Source organism: Rhinopithecus roxellana, chromosome 15 (assembly GCF_007565055.1).
Source record: "Rhinopithecus roxellana isolate Shanxi Qingling chromosome 15, ASM756505v1, whole genome shotgun sequence".
NCBI lineage: Eukaryota > Metazoa > Chordata > Mammalia > Primates > Cercopithecidae > Rhinopithecus > Rhinopithecus roxellana.
In genome coordinates this window covers 6,137,173-6,157,070 of record NC_044563.1, presented here as the reverse complement: position 1 = coordinate 6,157,070, position 19,898 = coordinate 6,137,173, and the positions used below count along the sequence as shown (strand labels likewise).

The following is a 19,898-nucleotide window of genomic DNA, read 5'->3' as shown; positions in this document are numbered from 1 at the left end:
GGAGCTTATATTCTAATGGGAAAATAACCAGAAACCAATAATTATAGTTAACATTTGTGTATTAACTGTGTGCTATTCTACATGCTTTACAGGAAATAACAAATTTAATCTTCATATCAACACTACAAAATAGGTTCTGATGTTATCCCCATTTTACAGATGGGGAAATTAAGGCACAAGGCAGCTAAATGACTTGCCTTACACATCACATAGCTAATGAAATGCAGAGTTGCAGGATTCCAACCCAGGCAGTCTGATTTCAGATGACAGGCACTTAACTGTTATACTATGTTTCCTCTACAAAATGATTTTGAAACATTATTGAACTATAATTAAACTACTTTATAGGTTAAAGGACTGGTCAAAGATCTAACCAACATGTGAATAATTTTTATGCAGAAAAAGGTAAATTTTATGTCCCTCTGCCCTGGCAAAAATTCAGCAGCACTAGGAACTGGTTTTCTGCCACATCTTTATGGTAAGGAGCCCACTCAACGCTGGGAGAGAGATGGCTACGGTAGCACTGTGACTTTATGACTCCATCCTCTCTCACTAAACAGATGGAAATCCCTGGCTATCCAGAAAGGAGGGAAATGGTGACTGGGGTATCTGCCCACTGCAACCTCTAGGCTGGCTATTTGTAGGTGTTTTAAAGTGGGAGAAGTGACACTAATAACTTTGATCGTATCTCCAAAAGCAGTATGAAGTAGAAAGAATGAGGACTCTGAAGTTAGGCTGACTGGGGTCTGATACTTATGTTTTAGTACTTGCAATGTGGGCACCTCCTAGCTCTTTCATGAATACCTGTGGGAACTGAACAAGGTGAGGTGAGTAAAGTGCCTGGCACAGTGCAAGCTGTGCAAAATGGACTTCAGGTTTCCTTCTCTGTGGCCTGTGTGGTCTGCACTGCCTTCAAGGGGACTCTTCCTGCAGCCCCTGCCTGCCTGCGCCTGTGGTGCTCCCTTCATGGTGCTCTCATGTACAGAAGTCACTATGATGAGCAATATGAATTGCTGGTCCTGCCAATGCAGATGTGGGGAATTTCTGTAAAGACTTCAGGACTCTGGATGAGACACAAAAAACTGTAAAACCAAAATTCCAGAAGACACAGCTTGATAATATGCAAGACGGCTATCAGTGGGGAACTCCACTTGACACTCTGACAGGGCAGCCCCATTCTGGCACTGTGTGTGTGCATGTGTGGGAGCTATTAGCCATTCTCTCCTTAAGCACAGCTGTTTTCTGGCCCACTCTTAGCTGGTAATATTAAGATTTTAAAGGGCAATTTAAAATTTATTTAAGGACATTCCAGTGTCCCTAAATAGTTGTGCAGCATTTGACTGTGTTCATATACATTACACCGGCTGCTATGCTAAAGAACATAAAGACTATCTCTGCATTTAAACAATGAAGAGATGTGAGTTTAATCCCCATAATCAGGTTGTTAACAAAAAATGTTGAGGCTGAACATTTTACTTAACACTTTACCTTTCGCAAGTGTAACACTCGCAGAACTCATTATTTTCTCCAAAGAACCCATCTCCATAATAACAAGAAATTTCTTCTCCAGGTTCAATATCTCTCAGAGCCTTCACACATGCTGTATCTCGACCAGTTGACACAAACTAAAATAAAAGTAACTCAGTAAGAAACTCACACCTGAAGCAAAAACAAAATACTTGAAGAAATTTTTTTTAATGCTTACCTTACAATTAGGTCTGCAATCTGAAAAATATCCAAAAGATAAAGTCAATTAACTGTTGATAAGATCAGAAACACGAACAATTACAGAAATCTGAAATAAGCTTTCCATATAACTTTACAACTTTTGATAGGAGTTTAGATCTCAAGTTCAACTAAAGGAATATACATTTATTTTAATAAGTTTGTGGGAAAATTTCTATTTCAAATTCTCCTTTAAAGGAAGATAAAGATTTGACTGAGGTTGACGAGGCCATTCTAGCAGTTAGCAAGAACGCCCAACACTAGCGCCAACGCCTTGGAAATACAGCTTACCATGGTTTATAAATGCAGCAGGACCCAGCCAGAGTTGAGCACAGTTTTTCCTTGTGGAATACATGACACTGAAGTCGTTTTCTCCATGTCTAAGTAGCATGTTCTCCTCAATTTCTGAAAGTTCGGCAATACAACCCACCAGTAATTCTATTTTGTCATTTCGTTTCCTATTTAAAATATGTGATGTGTTAAAAATTACTAGTAATTAAAAATAGTAAGGCTTCTTTTAATAAAATAACCCTGACAATAAATATCAGAAACTGAAAACTATACTTTAGTTAGCTCACTGGGATCCCCACCTGGCTATCCTTCTCTTCCACCTTGGAGCTCCACAGCCTTGTGCCATGGTTACTTGTGTACCCATCTTATTCCTGCAAGAGAACGGAAACTCAACCAGGACAAGGACTATGCCCCCTATGTCTCTGAACCCCCTGGTGTGGTGTTTTGCAAGCAGAAAGTACTCAAATACTTGCAGCACTGAATTAAACTTTCTGACTGCTGGATGAATGAAGCAGGCAGGGACCAGTGGCAGTAAAGGTTATGAGGATCCGGAATTGTGGTGCCACTCTTTAGAGCACACCATCCACTAGGAATGTAATGCAAGCCAAATTTTCAATCTTAAATTTTTTAGCAGCCACATTGAGAAAGTTAAGTGAATACAGGTGAAATTACTTTAACAACATATTTTATTTTATTTGAGATGGAGTCTCCCTCTGTTGCCCAGGCTGAAGTGCAGTGGCCTGGTCTCGGCTCACTGCAATCTCTGCCTCCTGGCTTCAAGCGATTCTCCTGCCTCAGCCTCCCAAGTAGCTGGGACTACAGGCGTGCACCACCACACCCAGCTAATTTTTTTTTGTATTTTTACTAGAGACGGGGTTTCACCATGTTGGCCAGGATGGTCTTGATCTCTTGACGTCATGATCTGCCCACCTCGGCCTCCCAAAGTGCTGGGATTACAGGTGAGCCACTGTGCCTGGCCAACAATATATTTTAACCCAATATCCAAAATACGATTTCAGTAGGTAATACAAGAACCACGAATGGGAATAAAATTTAAGATGAAATCTGGCGTGTATAGCACACTTACAGTGCTTCTCAACTCAGACTAGCCACATTTCAAGGACTCAAGGGCTGGTCGCTACTGTACTGGGCGGCACAGCTCTAGGATCCTAGATCTCTTTTTTTTTTGAGACAGAGTCTCGCTCTGTCACCCAGGCTGGAGTGCAGTGGCCGGATCTCAGCTCACTGCAATCTCCGCCTCCCGGGTTTACGCCATTCTCCTGCCTCAGCCTCCCAAGTAGCTGGGACTACAGGCGCCCGCCACCACACCCGGCTAGTTTTTTGTATTTTTTAGTAGAGACGGGGTTTCACCATGTTAGCCAGGATGGTCTCGATCTCCTGACCTCGTGATCCACCCTTCTCGGCCTCCCAAAGTGCTGGGATTACAGGCTTGAGCCACTGCGCCCGGCCTGGACCCTAGATCTCAAACCTACACACCCATCTGCAACATAGGGAGCCACACAATCCAACTAGCAGGCTCAAAACATCCTGAGGTAAACGAGGCACATTTTATGTATGCACACTCACCCCAGAGGCCTGGCAATAAGGTTCTTTTACCTATTCCATTTTCAGATATCTGACCCCCAAAATTTTTGCTGTAGAAATATTGGAGGATGGGTACATAAGGAGCTACATGTCTTTCCTGGGAGATAGTATAGGGAACAGGCACGACAGGAAAGAAAATACAGTAGTATATATTCTCTTTCATCTGTAATTTTTATCCCTCTTAGCTGGGCTCAACTCCGATTTTTTTGAGATAGAGTCTCACTCTATTGCCCAGGCTGGAGTGCAGTGATGCGATCTTGGCTCACTGTAGCCTCTGTCTCCTGGGTTCAAGTGATTCTCCTGCTTCAGTCACCCAAGTAGCTAGGACTACAGGTGTGCGCCACCACGCCCAGCCCATTTTTGTATTTTTAGTAGAGACAGGGTTTCACCATGTTGGTCAGGCTGGTCTCGAACTCCTGACCTCAAGTGATCCACCTGCCTTGGCCTCCCAAAGTGCTGAAATTACAGGTGTGAGCCAACACCCCCCACCAACTCTACTACTTTTATTGAAGCTGGCATATATATATATGTATTTTTAAGCAACTAGTGCTTTAGGGAGGTTTCCACCCATAAAATTCGGATCATTAAGACTTTAGGCCCAACCTTTCTTCTAGGCCAGTAGAAGAGTGGCTGTGGAAGCCAGGTTATCTAATAATGGTGTCCACAGCCCTTCAGCAATCACATCACTGAACAGGCATCCAGAGTCAATAAGAGAAAATGAAAAGCAATTTGGCCTAGAGATGGGATCTGGTTCAACTGAGACTTCTGATTTCCTGATTCTGACTCCAGCTGATGGACCAAGGCAGCGGCACTGCATTGGCTACCTCAGGCTAAACTCTGGCTTCATTCCTTACCACGATTTCTTAGCACTTCTACAATAATTTAGAAGATAACTTTAAATTAAATTAAAGGTTTATACTAGTAGAATAGTTACCACTCTTTTGTTGCAACTATTTTGGCTCCATTTTGTTCTGATGAGTATCTATTACATGGCAATATTTCAAATCCACTGTCAGTTGCAAACATTCGCAAATAAATAAATACCTAAAACAGAAAAAAAAAAAAAGAAATTGATAATGACTTTAAATGGTATACCCTGCTAGACTTTCTTAGAATTATAAAAGCAAACCACCCGCAATGATGAAAAAAATGTGACATCTAGCCTGGGCAACATAGCGAGACTATTTCTCTACGAAAAAACATTAGCCAAGCATGGTGGCATGTACCTTTAGTGCCAGCTACTTGGGAGGCTGAGAGGAAGGATCACTTGAGACTGAGATGGAAGCTACAGTGAGCCATAATCGGGCCACTGCACTCCAGACTGGGTGACAGAGCAAGACTCTGCCTCTAAAAAACAATAAAATAAACAAAAAAAGTAAGATCATTAAGTAACAAACTTTATTGTTACTCAAGAGTTTTGAATGTCACAATTTTTCTGATTTTGCAATATTTGCACTACAGTAACTAGCTGAACACCTCTAACCAAAAAATTCAAAATCCTCCCATGAGCATTTCCTTTGAGTGTCATGTCAGCATTCAGAAAGTTTCAGATTTTGGAGCATTTCAAATTTTTGGGTTAAGGGTACTCTCTCTGTATGAGTACCTAACGGCTTGTTTCCCTTAAGGCTCACAATGAATTTCATCTCTATATGACAAAGTTTTCTCTCCTTTTTTGGTTTTAGAGACAGGGTCTTGCTCTGTCTCCCAGGGCTGGAGTGCAGTGGCAAGATCATAGCTCAGTGCAGCCTCTAACTCCTGGGCACAAGCAATCCTTCTGGCTCTGCCTCCTGAGTAGCTGGAACTACAAACTACAAAGGTGCACACTACCATGCCTGGCTAATTTTTTTATTCTTATTTTTTTAGAGATGGAGTCTTGCTACGTTGCCCAGGCTGGTCTCGAAGTCCTAGCCTTAAGCAATACTCCCTGCCTTAGCCTACCAAAGTGCTGGGATTACAAGCATGAGCCACTGAGCCTGGCCCAGTTTTTTCTTTGGACTGTCATTCAAATGACTATGTGTTACAAGATCTTCAGACTGATTAGTTTTATGAAAAATAAATTTAAAATTTCAGTATTAACTAACATTTAGGGTTTTAATTTACTTCACTATTCTTACCCAAATAGGTTAACAGCATCAGTCTTAATAAACTTACATGTTCTTTGAATAACTTCTCCTGCATTTTATTCTTGTTGAGAAAATAGTGCCGTGCCCATTCGCCTGAAGTCAAACATTTGAAGGCTTTCTCCAAGTGTTCATCTTTCTTAAAACGTTCAATTACTTCCTTTAGTTCTTCCTGCCTGCCTTTAATAGGCCGAAATCTGAAAGAAATCAAAATAATGAATGGGTTACCTGCCACAATCCTTGCACCACTGATCCATCTTAAGAGACCTTGAGAAAGAGCTAACACCCTAAAAACAGCCATGGTTATCAGAGCAAAGATCTAAGAGAAGAGAACAACAAACAATAGTCTTGACTACTACTATTCAAGTAATACTGATCACCTGGATACGCAACTTCTCTTTTTTCAATCTGCTATTTTAATATTTTTATTTCACTGTTATCTCATTAACTGTGAGGTGAGCAGATGATTCAAACAAAAGCTGTCTGATTCAGACTTACACTAGTTGTCAACTTAGGGAGATATAAAATCAAAGCTCTAAAATACAGCACACCTAATTTAGAGTTAGAATGACAAGAATCTTTTTAAAACATGCAAAATCAAGCTGGAAGAGTGCCAGGCAATGAATTTCAGAAGTATGATGATGTAAACAAAACCATGCCACACACAAAAACATTGTTTATGTACACAGTTAGAAAAACACCCCAAACTAAGTATTCCAACAGGCTTTGAAACACACCTTGATGTTCTAACCACCCATGTCAAAGTCACCTTTGATGACGGCATTCAGAGAACAAAATGAGTACAAGCAGTATAACTCTAGTAGTGAAACTGCTATACTGGTAATGTAGGAAAACTGATGCGGTAGAGTTTTTTTTTGTTGTTGTTGTTGAGACGGAGTCTCACTTTGTGGCCCAGGCTGGAGTGGAGGGCAGTGGTGTGATCCTGGCTCACTGCAACCTCTGCCTCCCGTGTTCAAGCGACTCTCTTGCCTCAGCCTCCCATGTAGCTGGGATTACAGGCGTGCGCCACCATGCCCAGCTAATTTTTGTATTTTTAGTAGAGACCATGTTGGCCAGGCTGGTCTTGAACTCCTGACCTCAAGTCATCTGCCCACCTCGGCCTCCCAAAGTGCTAGGATTACAAGTGTGAGCCACTGTGTCTGGCCTGCTGGGGTAGAATTGAAAATACTTCTATTGTAGAATCAGCCATAATGATGTCTTCAGAATATTATACCATTAGGTCTATATTAATGCACGATGCAGTCACAGTCCAAGCAAGACAATATTTGTGAACCCCTCATTCTAAAGCTGTGTTTTCAGTAAAACATGTACTATAAAGTTACTCACACTTAATTTCAAATTTTCTTTTCATGTCAATTTCATAAAGCTAATTCTCCCAACCAAAGTTTTCATTTAAAAAAAAAGTTTTATTTTATTTTTATAAAGCTAATTCTCCTCGGATTATGGCCAGGTGTGGTGGCTCTCGCCTATAATCCCAGCTCTTTGGGATGCCAACGCGGTTGGATCACGAGGTCAGGAGATCAAGACCATCCTGGCCTACATGGTGAAACCCCATCTCTACTAAAATGCAAAAAATTTGCCAGGCGTGGTGGCATAAGCCTGTAGTCCTAGCTACTCAGGAGGAGGCTGAGGCAGCGGAATTGCTTGAACCTGAGAGGCAAGGTTGGAGTGAGCCAAGATCACGCCACTGCACTTCAGCCTGGTGACAGAGTGAGACTCCGTCTCAAACAAAACAAAACGAAACAAAAATAAAACATCCAACAGAAAAAAGGAATCACAGATTGACATTCAAATAAAATACATTAAGAAAAAATATTAGTGGTTCAGGAGAAAAAAATATGTGTTTTACTCTGACATTTAAAACTGTACATTTCATAAACCTGAATGTGCTAAAATTGAGAAGTAAGATGTAGCACAAACTCCAGCAAAGGAAGCATTCAGCAGAATTTTTTTCCTAGAGAAGCTATCATACATGCATTCATAGTATTTCAGTAAGATTTCAAGCCACAATATTTCATCAAGGATTATTAGGTGCTGTGTTGTGTATACAGTGGCATATGAAGTGCTATGGTGAAAAATACAAGAGAAGACATGGCCACTGTTCTTGAATGGAAAATGTAATTGGGACTAAAAGACATATATACGCATCAAACAATTAAGCAAGCCATCGATATGCAAATGCATGTTAATATGCTAAAAACTACATTGCTATAGCACCTAAAAGTACGGAAATTATAACTAGGGTGTAAAATGTATGTGGGAAAGGTTTAAGAAAAACACATTACAGGCAGGGAAGAATCAAAAAGAAGAAGAGTGAGGGGAAGTCTAAGCAGAAGATCTTAATAAAGTTGGATCCAAAGAGTTGACCAGGGTCAGCTAGTTAGCAATAATAAAGTGAAGTACCAGAATCAGGAAGAGGAAAGACATGAGGTCCTGAACAGCTATAATACAGTTTACTGGACAGGATCATTGGAAGACTTCAGGTATATTAATGCATACTGATCCTACCAGGAGCTTACTAGCTACAGGCTCTAGTCATGTTTTGTTTTGTTTTAAATTCAGTAATCCTGAATTCTCACAACTATTAGCAGAACCATCTGAGAGTTCAAACATATCCTAAAGATAATACTGAATGAATGAATGGGGCCCTATTTTCCATTTTCAACCAACTGGTATACAAGCCTCTACAGACAGATAAACGCAAGTCCTTTAAAAAATTCAGAACGTCTTACTAGGCTGTCAACATATGGTGTCAGAGAACCACCAAGAAAATAAAGAGCTGCAGAACTGGGAAAGCATCCACACATCCATATTAAACTACTTGTAGCCATCACAGTTGATTGTGTCAAGATGCCATCTCTAAGACATTCAACTGAAACGATTCTTGCTGCAATCCTACACTACATGGTTATTTGCATATGAAGGACAGACAAGACAACAAAGAAGCTCCCAGCTAAGGCATGACCCATCAAGCAATATGCAATATGAAATGGTGGGAAACAGATAACCCATGTTTTATGTGGCAATCAGAAAAGCAATAGTTCACTTTAAGCAAATGCAATAAATTATCCATGCCGTTAAATGACAGGGCTACAAACGACAGAAAGGGCCAAGCTATCTTTACACGTTCAGTGTGAAAGTGATCAATGGGAACATTATAGAAAAATTAGTTATAGACCTGGAATGAAACTTGGCTATTTTTAATAGGCTTTACGTGTGTTCTATGCTTCCTGAAACAAGTTCATTCCTATCTAAAAATGCCTTCAGGTACCTTTAGTTTTGTTTACTTTTTATTCATAATGCCAAACAATTTATATGCTGAAACCAACACAAAATAGTCAACTCTTGATTTAGTAGCATTCTGCCTACCTTCCCTGTGTTGACTTCTGTTTCTGCTTTCCTGACTTTATTGCCTCAAACATAAATAAAATCCCTGAAACTATCCCTTGCTACCTATAGCAAGAACCTCTATTTCACTGAAACTGTAAGTTGCTGTCCCAAACCTGTTAAAACTTACTGTCACAGTTGGCTGCTATAGGCATGAAATGACAGTGAGGAAAAGGGGGAAGAAAATGGTTATAGGTGCAGACAGGCAGGAGATGAGACAGTTTTCAATAATCCTACAGAAGTATGTAAAAGTCAGCTGGCTGACAGTCCAAATCAAATCCCATTATAACAAATACTGTGGAAAATAGAAGTTAAGACTGTTACACCTATTAGGGCCATTGCAAACGCACTGAGAACCTTAGGGGAATTTTTTTTTTCCTATTATTGAACAGAAAAATACCCTCTCTCCTTAACTACCATCACTCTAAATCTCCCATATAAACTGCATAAAACTATCCTTTTACTCTGGCACTTAGAGGCCAGATAATTTAGAATCACCCTTTTGTTCCACAAATGAGGAAAATAAGGCCCAACAAGGATCAGTAGATGGCCAGTGACTTAGGGCTGATGAAGGGAAGACCTGGGATTTACCCTGGCCTTTCTGGTTCCTGTTACATGACCTGGCTCAGGAAAGCCTTCCTCACATTGTTTCATGGTTAGAAGATTTAACTTGCGTTTGCCATCGAGCATCAGCACTGGGCCCAGCCAGAGAGAGTTCTAGCTTGTATACTGACAATACAGTGGAAAGGATGGATGCAAATGTGAATTTTAAGATTTAGTATTTGGGTGGGTGGTGGGTGGCAAGTGAGGCAAGAAAAACAGGTATTCGGCATTTCCAAATCAATATGCCCCGTCCTCCCTCCCTTAACAGAAAATTTGCTACTTTAAATCAACCAAACATATCTATTTTTTCTCTTCTTACACTTCTGATCAATTGCTGGTATAAGAAAAATAAAAATGTCATTTACAATTGGCTATTATTAAAGGGGCAGGAAAAAAACATATGAATTCACACTCCCACACACCTGTTCCCCACTCTTTCCAGAGACTCACTTCCCAGGTTTTCTTGCTATTTGGTTTTTCTGTCTCCCCACTGTGGCAGTGAAGAAAAGTTGTAGACTGTATTAGCTGTGCTACTGTGCCCTTCATTAGCATGCACAATCAAAAGCTGACTGGAGGGGTGGGGAACAGGAAGGGGAACAGAAAAAAGGGAGACAGGGAAGGAGAGAGGAAGAGAGAAAAATGCTCAAATATTTAAGATATAAAATAAAACCATGAGGCAACATAGTGAACACATTTCCCCCTCTGAAGAAAGTTTAGCTGCAAATCGACAGTTTGTAGACGCTGAGCAAGTAGTCACAGAGCAGCTCTTCATTTCTTCTTGACCTGAAAATAAACAAGAACCAAAAACATACCTGGCTGAGTCCTGCAATCAGTGCTCAGCTAATCACATGGAGTGACTCCTGATCTTTTGATGAATGATTTGTTTCTCTTAAAATCACCCTGTTATGAAGTACAAGTGGTTTTTTAAAAAATACAACTATTATCAAACTACTTTAAAAGGTTTGTAAAATGTTCTAAAACTCTAATTTATGCTGACACTTCAACTTACTCAACATAAAAGAGCATTTTAAAAGGCTGGAATGGGTTAGTCAGTATCTCATTGTTTGTAACACACACTACCTACCTCACAGGGTTGTTGTGAGAAAAACTGTCAGATTTTGAAAAATGCCTTGAGCTCCTCGAAGGAAAGGCGCTATATAAATGCAAAAACAAACAACAAAAATAAAAAGCTATTTGTATAATCTGTACTTGTAATTTCTAAACAGACTTACAATATTCGTTGTTGCAAAAATCTTTAAAACTCTGAGATACTTAAGAACTTTAAGATCCCACGGGTGGGCGTGGTGGGATAGAAGCCATGCTGCTGAAATTCTCTGCTTCCCACAGAATACACCTTACCATGAAGTTAGAACCTTTGAACGTTCTTTACGGAGTCTAGTCAAGCACTTAATTTTAAAGTGATATTTAAAGTGATTCATACATTAATATCCAATAGTGGATATGAATAATCAAATACATATATAAGCAAAATAAAAATTAGATGGTTACAGCAGTAGAAAGATGAGTAAGGACTGTGCAAGCTGACGTTCTGACTAGAAACACGAAGAAAAGTTCCAAAGAGAAACTCAGTGTCCTGAGGTGACTCCGCTGATGTTTAAATGCTGTCTCCTGCTCAGCTCACTGCTGGCCTGAGTCTCCTTCAGCCTCAAAAAGGGGGCATTACTGAAAGCATTGATCCCTTTCTTACAATATCCCACTCCCACTCCATTTAAAAATCAGAGGTATAAACAACAACCTATTTTTTTCTTGTTAAAAAGAAAAATTTAGGTTTCATAATTGACAAAAGTCAATTAAGTTCAAATTTCTCCCAATAAATTGAAATTAGCATTTTGTTTGTACTATTTCTAAGTATTCACGCTACAACTCTTGCTTGTTAGTAAATATAAGGATATATTAAGATTAAAACCCATGCACTCAAAATATAGCCAGTTTTGAAAATTATCCAATCATTAAACATCTACTGTTTCTTTTTCTTTTTCTTTTTTTGGAAGTAAGAGTCTCACTCTGTTGCTCAGGTTGGAGTGCAGTGGTGATCTCAGCTCACTGCAACCTCCGCCTCCCAGGTTCAAGTTATTCTCCTGCCTCAAACTCTTGAGTAGCTGGGATTACAGATGCACACCACCACGCCTGGATAATTTTTGTATTTTTAGTAGAAATGGGGTTTCACCATGTTGGTCAGACTGGTCTCAAACACCTGACCTCACGCTCTACCTGCCTCGGCCTTCCAAAGTGCTGGAATTACAGGCATGAGCCAACACGCCCGGCCTAAACATCAACTGTTTCTAAACATTCTTCCTGTTGGTAGACTGAAAGAAGTAAAAGGAAGGCAAAAGAGTATAAAAAAGAGAAACTAAAAAGTGATAAATTACAGGTGCATAAACATGAACAAAGAGCGCACTATACAAGGAATAGGTAGAGAGCTTAGAAAATTAAAATCCAAGAGCAGAATATCTTCTCGTCACTTCTTTTGCACCCCAAAGAGAGAGAAGTCCATAAACTAGTAACTTAAGAAGTATTTATTAGCTATTTACTACCCTAATAAAGCATTATCAGTTTTCCTTATTTTCTAAATTCACATTCTAGTAAATTCTTGCTCAAAAGATGAAGAGCTAGAAGGGACAGTTTTATTTTCAAGTAAATTCACTAAGGTTAAATGAAAACATGTATCTTTCACCAAGATTAACGTAAAGGTCATTAATAAAGTTTCTGTTCCCAAATAGCAGTGTACACAAGAGTGTAAAAACACATATAAACCAAACACTCTGGTGAGAAGTGGACAGGATGTCCCCTGCACTGCCACACCAGCCTGAAGTGCTGGCATTGCTACAAACCCAGCCTGCCCTAACTAGGGAAGTAGAATCGTCTGTACCTCCACAGGTTATTTTAGGAACTATATAATTGTTTCACTAAAAAATATTTAAAAAATGATTTCTTCTGCAAGTTTAACCAGATTTAATGTTAGATGCTTCAATTTCTATGGGGAAAAATCTTACGCACTGGCTGCATTTTAATTTAGGAGTCCTCAGTTATAGTAACGTCTTGAGTTCTGAAAGTATTTGTGTGGTAATCCTGAAGTTTACATTTATGACTACATGGTTTTATGTGAGCCCTAGGAAACTCCTACTAAGATACTTTTAGCAACTTATCACATCACAACGAAACTTGAGAGGCCAGATGGTTTAGGACCTAACTATTCCAAGTGTAGTCAGGGAGCTTGTTAGAAATGCAAAATCTCAGGCCCCACCCCAAAGCTACTGAATCAGAACCTGCATTTCAACAAACTCCCAGGTGACTCTCATGTAAACTAATTATGAGAAACAAGGGTATAGGAGGACTTTTACAGAAAATTGGAGTGTTTCCTTTTTTTTGTTTTTTTTGATATAAGGTTTCACTCTGTGGCCCAGGCTGGAGTGCAGTGGTGCGAATACAGCTCATTGCAGCCTCGAGCTCCTGGGCTCAAGTGATCCTCCCACCTTGGCCTCCCAAACTGCTGAGATTACAGGCATGAGCCACTGCAGCAGAAAACTGGAGTATTTACTATTGCAGATGCCAATAACAGGCAGCCCTCTGGAATACGGCACAGCGATTTTAGCGTACATTAAGTTCTGTCATAAGCCACTAAAACTTTCATTGTAATTTTTTTTTTTTTCTGAGACCGAGTTTCACTCTTGTTGCCCAGGCTGGAGTGCAGTGGCATGATCTTGGCTCACCGCAACCTCCACCTGCCGGGTTCAAGCAATTCTCCTGCTCTCAGCCTCCCAAGTAGCTGGGATTACAGGCACATGCCACCACACCTGGCTAATTTTGTATTTTTAGTAGAGATGGGGTTTCTCCATGTTGGTCAGGCTGGTCTCAAACTCCCAACCTCAGGTGATCTGCCCACCTCAGCCTCCCAAAGTGCTGGGATTACAAGTGTGAGCCACTGCACCTGGCCCATTGTAATTCTGATGTAACACTTTCTTTCTTTCTTTTTTTTTTTTGAGACGGAGTCTCGCTCTGTCGCCCAGGCTGGAGCGCAGTGGCCAGATCTCAGCTCACTGCAAGCTCCGCCTCCCGGGTTTACACCATTCTCCTGCCTCAGCCTCCCAAGTAGCTGGGACTACAGGCGCCCGCCACCTCGCCCGGCTAGTTTTTTGTATTTTTCAGTAGAGACGGGGTTTCACCGTGTTAGCCAGGATGGTCTCGATCTCCTGACCTCGTGATCCGCCCGTCTCGGCCTCCCAAAGTGCTGGGATTACAGGCTTGAGCCACTGCGCCCGGCCTGATGTAACACTTTCTAAAATGTTTTATATGCTTCCATATCTTGGTAATAAGGCATAATCAACATAACTTTCTTAATGACCCCAGGTCAAGATTCTGGGCCTTTGTGGTGACTTTCTGAATGCCACTAAACTATTGTGTCAGAGTGATTCATTCACACATTCACATTTCTTAACTCAGAAAAAAAAAAAAAAAGAAAACACACTGGGGGTGCTAGAGGGTGACAAATATCAGCATCTTCTAGGAGGAGAATGAGCACTGGTCTCAAGTTCAATGGGCAAAAAAAACCCAAAATGGACTTAAAATAATGAAAATTAGTCTTTTCTTCTTTTTTAAAGCTGGAGTCTCACTCTGTTGCCCAGGATGGAGTGCAGTGGTGCGATCCCGGCTCACTGCAACTTCCAACTCCCAGGTTCAAGGGATTCTCCTGCTTCAGTCTTCTGAGTAGCTGGGACTACAGGTGCATGCGGCCACACGCAGCTATTTTGTGTTTTTAGTAGAGACGGGGTTTCAGCATGTTGGCCAGGCTGGGCTCGAACTCCTGAGTTCAGGTGATCCACCCGCCTCAGCCTCCCAAAGTGTTGGGATTACAGGCGTGAGCCACTGCGCCCAGCCCTGTATCTTTTTTTTTTGAGACAGTCTCACTTTGTTGCCCAGGCTGGAGTGCAATGGTACAATCTTGGCTCACTGCAACCTCTGTCTCCTGGGTTCATGTGATTCTCCTGCCTCAGCCTTCTGAGTAGCCAGGACTACAGGCGTGCACCACCATGCCCAGCTAATTTTTGTATTTTTAGTAGAGATCGGATTTCACCATGTTGGCCAGGCTGGTCTCGAACTCCTGACCTCTGGTGCTCCACCCAGCTCGGCCTCCCAAAGTGCTGAGATTACAGGCATGAGTCACTGCGTTCAGCCTGGATCTTACTCAATCAGGGCATCTAATGGCAGTCATTTGGCAGGGAACTGTTTAAATAGTCTCCCAACTCCATTTCCAATATTTCACACTCCATTTTAGTAGGTAAAGATATATGATAGAAAATTTTATGGCCAGGCACAGTGGCTCATGCCTATAATCCTAGCACTTTGGGAGGCCAAGGCAGGCGGATCACCTGAGGTCTGGAGTTCGAGACCAGCCTGGTCAACATGGTGAAACCTTGTCTACACTAAAAATACAAAAATTAGCTGGGTGCAGTGGCGCAAGCCTGTAATCCCAGCTACTTGGGAAGTTGAGGCAGGAAAATCACTTGAACACGGAAGGTGAAGGTTGCAGTGAGCTGAGATCATGCCACTGCACTCCAGCCTGGGCAACAGAGTGAGACTCTCTCTAAAAAAGAAAATTACGAAAAAAACAAAAGCACGTTTTTAGCTGAATTACTTCTTTTGGACTTAAGACTATAATTGGTAAGTGAAGCATATATAGTAAGTGAAGCATAGAGTATCTTCATCTAGCAAGGGATAAAATTAAAAGGGGGGAAACAGGACACAAGACTTTCCTCCAATTACCTATACTCACCAATTTCTACCTCTCCCAACTACTGATCAGTGACTATCTACCTGGGCATCAAGATCTCCCAGGGTTGCCACTGAAATTGGAGCTATCTAATAACCCCAGACCAAGTATGATGGAGATAAACTAGCTCTACCTTTTAAATCTCTGCTGTTATGCTTTCCCACTACACTAAAAAACCCTTTGCCATAGAAGTTAAGAGATAAAGCATAAAGTAAAGTTGCAAAGTTCTGACCTGTTTGGTGGTAGAAACATTTGTGAAATGATCTAATGGTCTTTTTTGAGGGAGAAATGATATTTAAGAGAATTAGAGAGAGACTTTAGCTGTTAAAACATGAGATTTCAAGATTTCAAGATTTCAAGATTTCAAGATTAATGTAATAATGTTTTTTATATACAGCATTTGGTACTCAAACACTTACACATCCACTTTCTTACCTGTATACTGAATATAAACATATCTTTAAAACTATTCACTCTTAACAATGATTAGCTGAATCCCAAAGATTAAACATGACAAAATTACCCATCTCTACAGAGATAATGTAGTCTACGATAAAATCAAGAAAAAAAGGGACGTACCCTACTTTAATTGGAAACAATCATATATTTTCAAGGTTTTACAGGATGCTTGTCAGATTTTTCTTTTCGCTAAGATAATTGCCATCACTTTTTTTTTTTTTTTTTTTTTTTGAGATGGAGTTTCACTCTTGTTGCCCAGGCTGGAGTGTAATGGCATGATCTCGGCTCACTGCAACCTCTGCCTCCCGGGTTCAAGTGATTCTCCTGCCTCAGCCTCCCAAGTAGCTGGGATTACAGGCGTGCACCACCATGCCCGGCTAATTTTTTTTGTACTTTTAGTAGAGACGGGGTTTCACCGTGTTGGTCAGGCTGGTCTCAAACTCCTGACCTCAGGTGATCCACCCACCTCGGCCTCTCAAAGCGTGGGGATTACAGGTGTGAGCCACCGCGCCCGGCATCATCAACTTTTAAAATAGAACATGAGGATGCTCCTCCAGCTTTATATGTTGATAGAAATGTTCTGAGGTAAAATAAGAACATAGAGTTAGAACTGACAAGATTCCTGGAGTCTTGTTCTCTGCTTCTCTTGGCTCACATACAGAAAACCCTTCCACTGCAAAGAACTTTCCTTTACTGTCATTTTAAATTTTGAGCAAAAGTAAAATTAGCCATCTACATTCTTGAATTCAACATCATCATCTGTTCCATTCAGGATAAAGACTGAAAATTACCTAGTATTCATTTTGTGTGTTTGAAAACCTAAATAGGGATCAAGAACCAAACTGGTTGCTAGGTCATCATTTTCACAGAGTTCCTTGGCGGACATTCCAGAAGATGGTACATAGCGACTCTGTCCTTCAAATCCCGAGTTACCATTACCTGTGAAAAGCAAAACCAAGAAAAATTACTCAAATTGAAAACTACTTAAATCTGCCTTAAACTCTTTAGCTGCATTGACCATTCAAGCTGGTAATAAAGAACTGAAAAATCAATCAGTTTTAGTAATTAAGAATTTAATAACCTTTGCATAAGACAGAAAACCAAATGCAGTAAACCATCGCCATTACTGAGAGTATTTTGGTTAACAGGTAGTAATAGCAGGTTCCAAAGGTTTGCAAGAACAGGTTCTGCGTAGTTGTGAGAATTTGGTTCAAATGCTTGGCTCTCCCCCACCCCCTTCTCTCCAAGGAACACTGAGAAACGGGACGGGAGGATGTTCACTATTTTAACAAGTCAGTGCACAGGGCCATTACAGATAGGACTGGGGTGAAAAGGCAAGAGGAACACAAGATAGTTTTTGCAAGAAGCGCCAGAACTCCAGATCTCAAGTATCAAAAGGAATCTCATGAAGTTCGGCTTCCTGCTTTTGGGCAGGTGAATGATTATTATCCTCACTTGGCAGGAAACTGAGGCACAGTCAAAAAGAAACTTGCCCACAATTCCAGAGCTGGGTAGTAGAAGTGGGGAAAGAAGTACAGAGAGAATGACAGCCCTATTTCTACTGACCTCTGTTTGAAGCAATTTTGAATGAATGGGTAAAAATAGAGACTGATATATGTAACTGAAATAATTGGGTTTAACTGTGGAAGAAAAGCAATGTAAAGAAGGAAACGAAGGCCAAGTTACAAGAAGTTTCATCAGAGTTGATTAAGTTTGATGTATGTGCCACTGATAGTCCTTCCATGGACTTAGCACATAGTTTACGGAGGACAACAGCAATATAACTTTCAGGCTCTCAAAACCAAAATGGGGAAGAATGAAACACAGAGTAAAGTTTAACCTTTTCATCCACTCTTTCACAGAACAAATAAATGTAAGTTCCTGCCAAGGGCAGACATATAATTCTGCAATCAAATTATTTGCATGTAGCTATGTGAAAAGCTATCAACGTTGTTCAATTTTTTGTGACAGCATAATAGCTTTATTGAAATACAATTCACAAATGATACAACTCACTGTTCTTTGTTTTTTTTTTTTTAAGACAGGGTCTTGCTCTGTTACCCAGCCTGGAGTGCAGTGGCTTGATCACAGCTCACCGCAGCCTCGAATACCTGGTCTCAAGGAACCATCCTGCCTCAGCCTCCCTAGTAGCTGGGACCATAGGCATGCATCACCAAACCTGGTTAATTTTTGTATTTTTTTGTAAAAATGGGGTCTCGCCATATTGTCCAGGCTGGTCTCCAACTCCTGGGCTCAAGCCATCCTCCTGCCTCAGCCTCCCAAACTGCTGGGATTACAAGCATGAGCCACCAAGCCCAGTCTTCTTTTTTTCACACAGGGATTTACAAGTATAAATTTCCCTGTAAACCACTGCTTTGGCTGCATCCTATAAATTTTTTTTTTTTTTTTGAGACGGAGTCTCGCTGTGTTACCCAGGTTGGAGTGCAGTGGTGCGATCTTGGCTCACTGCAAGCTCCGCCTCCCAGGTTCACGCCATTCTCCTGCCTCAGCCTCCAAGCAGCTGGGACTACAGGCGTGCACCACCAGGCCCGGCTAATTTTTTGTATTTTTAGTAGAGACGGGGTTTCACTGTGTTAGCCAGGATGGTCTCGATCTCCTGACCTCGTGATCCGCCCGCCTCGGCCTCCCAAAGTGCTGGGATTACAGGCTTGAGCCATCGCGCCCGGCCATGCATCCTATAAATTTTAGTATGTTTTATATTTCTTTTTATTTACCTCAAAAAGTTTTCTGATTTCCTTTTTGATTTCCTCTTTGACCCACTGATTACTTAGAAGTGTGTTTCATTTCTATATATTTGTGAAATTCCCAAATTTCCTTTTTAATTTTTAATTTTCCTCCACTGAAGTCACAGAACCTACCTTTTATTATTTCAACCCTTTTAAGTTTATTGAAGCTTGTTACACTGTCTAGCATATGGTCTATCCTGGAGAATGTTGCACTCGCACTTGAGATGAATGTATATTCTGATGAGGTTCTAAAGATGTCTGTTAGCTCTCATTGGTTTACGGTGTTAAGCTGTTCTATCCATTATTAAAAGTGGCATATCAAAGTCTCCAAATTATTGCTGAATTGTTGATTTTTCCCTTCAATTTTGTCAGTTTTTGTTTCCTGTATCTTAAGGCTCTGCTGCTGGGAAAGTCACTCATTGTATCTGAAATGGGGCACTGCTCTGTGCTCTCCCATTTCTCCTCATCGCTGGCTCTCTTTCTGCACCATTCTGGCCCAGTAACATTCAGTGTAAGGTTAGGTTATCTTCACACTCCGGTTTTCCCAACCTAGCCTTCTATATTTATCTATGCTTGCTAAAGTGTAACCAACATAATGGCCATTTTCTCTTTTTTTTGAGACGGAGTCTTGATCTGTCGCCCAGTGGCGCGATCTCGGCTCACTGCAAGCTCTGCCTCCAGGGTTCATGCCATTCTCCTGCCTCAGTCTCCCAAGTAGTTGGGACTACAGGTGCCTGCCACCATGCCCGGCTAATTTTTTATATTTTTAGTAGAGACAGGGTTTCACTATGTTAGCCAGGATCGTCTCGATCTCCTGACTTCGTGATCCACCCACCTTGGCCTCCCAAAGTGCTGGGATTACAGGCGTGAGCCAACTGCACCCAGCCTGTAACGGCCATTTCTAAACATTTTTGTTTGTTTTTGAGACAAGAGTCTCATTTTTTTGCCCATGCTGGAGTGCAGTTGTGTGATCTCGGCGCACTGCAACCTCTAACTCCTGGGCTCAAGTGATCTCTCCAACCTCAGCTTCTCAAAGTAGCTGGGACCACAGGTGTGCAACACCATGACTGGCTAATTTTTCTGTAGACACAGTATTTTTCGTAGACATGGAGTTTCACACCACATTGCCCAGGCTGGTCTCAAACTCCTGGA

General features: G+C 41.1%; 1 protein-coding gene across 10 annotated transcripts in view; it reads right to left on the bottom strand.

Moving 5' to 3' along the window:
- The window catches only part of KMT5B (lysine methyltransferase 5B), a 57,451-nt gene that overhangs the window by 14,616 nt on the left and 22,937 nt on the right, over positions 1-19,898 (bottom strand). For 6 of the 10 annotated variants that reach the window (XM_010366309.2, XM_030917635.1, XM_030917630.1 and 3 more), the window contains 7 exons: positions 16,791-16,938; positions 10,837-10,905; positions 5,773-5,938; positions 4,556-4,665; positions 2,017-2,183; positions 1,706-1,725; positions 1,489-1,625 (listed from right to left, as the gene is read on the bottom strand). In XM_010366309.2, the coding sequence (XP_010364611.2) occupies positions 1,489-1,625; positions 1,706-1,725; positions 2,017-2,183; positions 4,556-4,665; positions 5,773-5,938; positions 10,837-10,905; positions 16,791-16,938 (817 nt within the window). Of the gene's footprint in view, positions 1-1,488; positions 1,626-1,705; positions 1,726-2,016; positions 2,184-4,555; positions 4,666-5,772; positions 5,939-10,174; positions 10,906-16,790; positions 16,939-19,898 lie in introns of those variants that run through there. The other 4 variants (XM_010366310.2, XM_030917629.1, XM_030917634.1 and 1 more) reach the window with 3 other exon arrangements.